Source organism: Salvia miltiorrhiza, chromosome 5 (assembly GCF_028751815.1).
Source record: "Salvia miltiorrhiza cultivar Shanhuang (shh) chromosome 5, IMPLAD_Smil_shh, whole genome shotgun sequence".
NCBI lineage: Eukaryota > Viridiplantae > Streptophyta > Magnoliopsida > Lamiales > Lamiaceae > Salvia > Salvia miltiorrhiza.
In genome coordinates, this window is record NC_080391.1 from 51,771,354 (window position 1) to 51,778,283 (window position 6,930).

Sequence of the window (6,930 nt, forward strand, 5' to 3'; positions counted from 1 at the left end):
ATATATATAATAAAAAAAAAACTCAAAATTTGGGAGGCCCCCTGGTTACGCCCCTCTATATATATATATATATATATATATATATATATATATATATATACACTTGTATGTATAAATAATTATGTGCATGAAATCTAACTATCTTACCTCGATTACTTGTTCCCTGCATGAAATCATGATATATTTTGATAGTACGTGCATGTGATGTATGCTTACTTATACTAGTTAAGTTATATGCTTGATGAGTCATCTCTTAGGCTTATTATTAAGGTTATAGGGTTGCTTAATTATCCAATTTTAAAAATCCTACACGTAAGCAGGTTTGCATGATTCATGTAATGCATACATTTTAATTTTAAGTTCCCTTTTTCTTTCTTTTATTTTTTTAAATAAATCATAATCTTAATCATATGCATTCTGTACGTGCATACACATAGATATACTTGTTTAGTCTTTTAAGAAATTCACGGGATACATGTTTATTTATTTGTTTTCTTACCATAAAAAATTATAAACAGTTATTTATATATATACCATAATTATATTTGTGAAAATAAATTTTATTTTAAAACCTAATTATAATATCAAAGTTATTATTATTATTATTTTTATTATTATTATTATTATTATTATTATTATTATTATTATTATTATTATTATTATTATTATTATTATTATTATTATTATGGGATGCGACTAGACCAACACAAACTTCATATATAAAATATTCTTTTATTTTCAAAAACTTCATAACTTGATAATTAAATAATTTTCAAACAAAAATTGTAAAGAAAATAAATAGTTTTGGATTGTGACACTTCTAGTGCTCAGTTTGGTGTATCATCCTCAAAGATGAAATGACTTCGTCTCGTAGGTAGCAGTATTACAGACCAACGAACTTCGACGAATTGAATTTTCTACATTAAGCACGGATCTGCATATTCAAATTAACATGACTGGGAGTCATAGACATAACATCAATGTCGTCCCATATATCAAGGCTCTATTGTAACTCCCACCCGTCTCATAATGCCAAGATCTAAGTCCAAGTCCAAGTCCAAGTTCACGGCCGAGGATTAGGGGCCAGAGGCCAGGACCAATCAAGGCCTGGCGGGGAGCAGTGGCGGCGCGTGTGTTGAACTTTGCAGTCCAATTTTAGTTCATGTACTTAAGTAATAACTTATATACTTAATTGATTAATATTAATAATCAATGTGAGATAAGTATTACTTATCTTTAATTATTTCTTACTCACCAGAAATCGATTTTGAGTAAATAAGTATACAACAATTATCTACATGAAACATAAATTCATCATGTACCATTTAATTCAACTAAATTAAACATTTTCGTTACTTAAAAAAATTTGATCAAACATTAATTAGAACAACTCATCACCAATTTTCTAGTCAACTACATGAGTACATTTTTCCCGAAATAGAAACATAAATTTAGCACGTGCATTATAATTTCTGGCCATTTCATTAACTATTTAATTTCATTGAAAGAGCTTGCAAGTTTTAACTTTAACCCTACGCGCTCCTACATTCGATTTGGACACATATGTTTTAAGATTTAGATTCCTCTATGTACGGATTCAACATCTATTTGGTCTGTGCTCATACATATATATATATGCGCGCAAACAAACACAATCTACCGCAACAACTGTTTGAGTGCATGCTGTTTCATGCACTCAATCAAACACGAGTCCAACTATCCCCGCGGCGGAGGAGAGGATGTCCGGCACGGCGGCGGAGGCCAAGTACCGGGGCGTGCGGAAGCGGAAGTGGGGGAAGTACGTCTGCGAGATACGCCTCCCCAACAGCCGGGAGCGGATATGGCTCGGCTCCTACGATGCGGCGGAGAAGGCGGCGCGGGCCTTCGACGCCGCCCTCTTCTGCCTCCGCGGCCGCGCCGCCAAGTTCAACTTCCCGGACGACCCACCGGACATCCCGGGCGGGGAGTCGCTGTCCCCCTCCGAGATCCAGGCGGTGGCGCAGCGCTACGGGAAAAGCTACGGCAGTGGCCGACTGCCGCAGGCGGCAGAGGATGGGTTTCGGGCCCGGGCCTCGGAAGATTCCGCGAGGGTGGATTTGATTGACGGGTCGTTTTGGGAAATGGTGGACATGAATGGTGGGCATAATGCGGATTTCGGGCCTTTCCCAGAGCCCGATGAGATGTATAGCTATGCACATTATGAAGCTAGGGTTTGTGAAGATGAGGACGAGATCAGCTATGATGACCAGCTTTGGAATTTCTAAGAAATGTGAAGCTTTTCATTTCTGGGATCTATATATATATAAAAGCCAATACACTCCAATCTTAATTTATCTAACATGTAATATGAAACCTGTTGAGAGCAGCACAATAAAGGGCATGCAGCCCAGTCATACGTGGAATAAAAAGCTTATCTACCTTTTAGTTGGTTAGATGAGTCAGCATGCGTAGTGGGTGTGTTCTTCTTTTCCATTTTTTTGCTTTATGCTGTTTGCTCTATATATAGAGCTAGCTTAGTGTGTAACTAGCTTATTTTTACATGAAATGATATCTCTCTTCTTTTATGCATACCTTCGTTTTCAACAAAACCCACTAATTAATATTCCCTCCATCCCACCTAAGTTGATCAACTTCTTTTCGATGCGAGATTTAAGAAACTAGTGTTTTATTCTATATAAAAAAAATTGATCAACTTAATTGCACTACAAGAATCTGGCCGATTAAAGCCAAAAATTCCGTCGGTAAAAACTAATACCGATAGATTAACGACGCCGCACGTACGTCGCTTTAAATATGGTCGGTAAAAATTTTACCGACGGAAATTAAAATCCGTTGCTAAATTACCGACGGCGGGACGACGAAATGCCCGTCGGCTACGAGGCGACGACGATGGCGTCGTCTGGAATCAACGACGGAAATAGCAACGTAATTTTCCGTCGCGATTAGCAACGGAATCAAATTCCGTCGGTAAATGCCCATCAATGTTAACGACGGAAAAAAATTCCGTCGCTGATTTTCGTGCTGGTAGTAACAACGGAATTAAATTCCGTCGGTATTTTTTTAATACAAAAAAAAATTATTTTTTTTATTTGCATTATACAATTTAACGACGTCCTGTTACACGCTTCTTTTCAATTATATAACCATCAATATCGAAAACACCAAATGAAATTTAAATTAGCATTCGAATAGTCATAACTTAACAAAATATTCAAGTGTTCAAAAATATATAATAGAAATATTCAAGTATTCAAAATACAAAAACACAACATAATCAAGATGATGGTCCAGTGGCGTGGAGTGGGTCCAGTGGGTCCAGGTGGAAGCCTAGCCAATATCTCCTCGAACATACGCTGCTGAGCCTGAAATCGAGCATCGGTCTGCTCATCTTTCTGCCTCATCTCCTCCTCTTTTTCCCCTACAACGCCAATTTTTATTTTAATAATCACCTTCCTTACAATCAAATATTTGACTAACCAACAACACAAAATACAAAATATTGAAACAAAATTCAAAATTAGTAACAAAGTTGCAGATGAAAGGAATTACTCCCTCCGTCCACGAAATGAGTACCCATATTTCCTTTTTCGTCCGTCCACGAAATGAGTACTCATTTCCCTTTTTGGCAAGTGTACCCCACACATCTCTTTAATTAATACACTCAAAAAGTGGGACCCTTAAACTATTCACACTACACTTCATACATTTCTTAAAACCCGTGCCGTCTACAAATGGGTACTCATTTCGTGGACGGAGGGAGTAAAAGAAAGGAACAAAAGGCTCTGTTGGAAATGAATCATCCCTTTTGACAACAGAATATATTTATTCATTTATTCTCCCAAATAGAATGTGTAATATTTGTACATTTGCATGCCCACATTATAATTAACATTAGATAATACCACACACATCATCCATATATCTCCACTCCTCACGACTACCACGCCCCTTCATTTAATCTCCACACCCTAAAATAAATCCTATCACATATAAATAATTTCAAATAATTAAACTATACAAATATGAAATATTAAAAGAAATTTCCAAAAAACTAACCTTTATTGATCACACTTCTTTGCTCTCTTTTCTCTTGTTGTCCTCGACTAGTTTCTTTATTCCACAAGAATCAAGGATGGAGTGGTATACTATATACAAATGAGAATTAATCCAAATCAACAAAAGAATTATCTTAAAGCAAAAAATTAATATAATAAAATTGTAAAAGAAATTTATTGTGGAGACTCCATGTGTGATCGGAAGCAAATAAAAGTTGAGCTAGAAGAAGTTAATTAATCATGACTAGGTGATATGGATTAAACCATTTGACGCTAATTAATCTAAAGGATAGTATAAATTATAAAAATGGTCAATTTAGTTGAACCTCGAGATAGAAATGAAACATTTATAAGGATAACCAACTTGAAAAATTGCGCCACATAAAGTAAGTGTATTAATACTTTCTTCTTCAAAATTCTCCGTTTCAAATGCTTTGACAAAAGATACAAAACTCGAATTTATTTTCAGATTCTATCGATGGCAAGACTTGTTTATGAAAAGATAATTTTGTTCCAACTGTACACGTGTATTGAAGTGATTGTCCAAACATAACCACAAGGAAAATAAAATAAAACTTAAATATCTATGTCCCCACCTATATTCATGGTGGTCGGAATTAAAAAAGAAATTTGAATATTAGCGGCTGATTTCCAGAACATTTAGAAAAAAAAAAAAATCTCAACTCACCAGATTTTGCTTGGGGTGTTTCTGAGCTCAGAATGAAGGAGGCGATGGAGATAGATTGGCCGACGGAGGCAAGGGCGGCAGGTTCAACGCAGGCGGCCGGAATGGACGGCGGAGGCAGGCGGCGGAGACTTCGCCTTCTCATAAATGTCTAGCTTCATTTTTTGGCCCTCAAAACATTGATGCGTCTTCCCGGATGTCATCAAGTAAAGTCCCTAACCTTTCAATTCCCAAACAACGTCGTTTTGAACTAAACGACATCATTTAAGAAAGAGTTAAAACATCGTCGTCTTATTTCATTGTCCGGCGTCGCCACGTTGGAATGCCAATTGCCAAGTCAACTTTAAGTATGTTGCATAAGTTCGCCGTGAGATAAATCAAATCAATTTCACCGGCGATGGATTCTTATTCCAATTTTAAAGGTCGTGTTATATTCCTAAATTCGGGAATTTCTCATGGATTTAACGGTAACCCTTTTTCTTATTTTTTTATCCTATAAACACTCTTTATTTAAAAAAAAATCATCTTTAATTCAATCTCCACAACTCATTTCAAATTTTAATAGAACTCTTTCTACACTACATAAAAATCACCACTAATTTTCTTAAAATTTGTGCCTACCAAAAGTGTCATACCTTTAATTTTGATGGACAGAAGGAGTACTTTTTTTCGTACATCGTCTCATGATTTGAAACCAGTCACTTCATACTTCCAAGTTCCCATCATTAAATTAGGGGGTTGAGTAGTTAGCTAAGAGCATCTCCAATGGTTTAGCAGCGGATCCACATGGAGGCTAGGGTAGGCTGAAGCCCACTCCCAAACTTTCAGTTAAAAAAAATCAATTTAATTATTATTTACACTAATATGTATATATATATATATATATATATATATATATTTGTTTAAATAGCTTCTACATTTAAATCAATTAATCAACTTAATTTAGTATTGTGGAGGATGAATCCAACAATCACGGAAGCGACGTCGGCAACGTCTGGATCGATGGGCACTAGCAACCTGAAACCACTAGCAACGTTAGAGCCCTCCGAAGAGCACCGGTGGGGGTGTCGATGGAAGGGCCTCCGACGCTCAAGTCAGTAAACAATTATAATAAAAATCGTATTGAAAGCAATTGAAAGTAAATGAAATAGTGAATCGGGTCGATTTGGTAGACGGAGTTGAAGGCGATTGAGCAATGAGCGAGGGCCGTTGGGTCGTCCCGGTTGATCTGATCACCGGAAAACCTAAGGCTGGGAGCGTGGAGACAGAATAATGCTAGAGAATGAGTTAGAATGGGAATGATCGTAAGTATTAGTTTGAGTGTTAATGACGGCGTGTCCTTTCATCGTGTTAATGAAGTAGTATATATAGGTATAGGCCTGACGGCTAGGGTTTTGCTGGCACGTCCCCTTAAACCCTGGTCGTTCCGATATTTGGGGGATCGTATCCCTAACCTCGTTCCTTTCTTTCTCTCCACGTCGCTGACCTTCTAGGGTTGGTTGGAATGTTCTTTGAAACCCTAGCGGCTCCGAATTTTTAGGAAATGATCTTCCGCGACTTTCGTTTGACCTAGTCACCCACGGTTTGACTAGGTTTTCGTAAGCGTATAATTCCGTTCGTTTGCTTTCGTGTTGAGATGTTTACTATGGTGCCGCTGCTAGGGCGGAGGGGTCACGCCTCTGCCCGAGCAGAGAGATCATGCCGCTGTCAGAGCAGAGGGGTTGCTCCTCTGCTAGAGCAGAGGAATCGTTGATTCCTCTGGCGAGGACTTCGCTGATTCCCCTGGCGAGGCGCCATAGGAATCGCGGCGAGCAGGGAAGTCGCCCCGAGCAGAGAATTCGCTGATCCCTCTGGTGAGGGTTTCGCTGACTCCTCTGGCGAGGGTTTCGCTGACTCCTCGCTCCTCTGGCGAGGGTTTCGCTGACTCCTCTGGCGAGGACTTCGCTGATTCCTCTGGCGAGGCGCCAAAGAAATCGCGGCGAGCAGGGAGGTCGCCCCGAGCAGAGGAATCGCGGCGAGCGGGGAAGTCGCCCCGAGCAGAGAATTCGCTAGTCCCTCTAGCGAGGGTTCTGCTGACTTTTGGTCAGTCGGATTTTATCCACTACAGTTTGTCCCCCACTCCATAATTGGAATTCTTTTAACTATGGAGTGCAATTTAACTTGTATAGAGTGCGCATAGTAAGGAGGGCG

The 6,930-nt window shown here is 38.6% G+C and overlaps 1 protein-coding gene and 1 long non-coding RNA gene across 2 annotated transcripts; one reads left to right on the plus strand and one right to left on the minus strand.

Annotated features, from left to right (window-relative positions):
• The first annotated feature begins 1,739 nt into the window (after positions 1-1,739).
• Positions 1,740-2,264, plus strand: LOC131026098 (ethylene-responsive transcription factor ERF017-like). Its single transcript, XM_057955870.1, has one exon. The coding sequence runs from the start codon at positions 1,740-1,742 to the stop codon at positions 2,262-2,264; it is 525 nt and encodes a 174-aa protein (XP_057811853.1).
• A 938-nt stretch (positions 2,265-3,202) lies between these two features.
• On the minus strand, positions 3,203-4,877 carry LOC131025015 (uncharacterized). Its single transcript, XR_009102056.1, has 3 exons — positions 4,744-4,877; positions 4,057-4,145; positions 3,203-3,418 (listed from the first exon to the last, which is right to left on the minus strand). It is a non-coding gene; the product is annotated as an uncharacterized LOC131025015 (long non-coding RNA).
• Between the last annotated feature and the right edge of the window lie 2,053 nt (positions 4,878-6,930).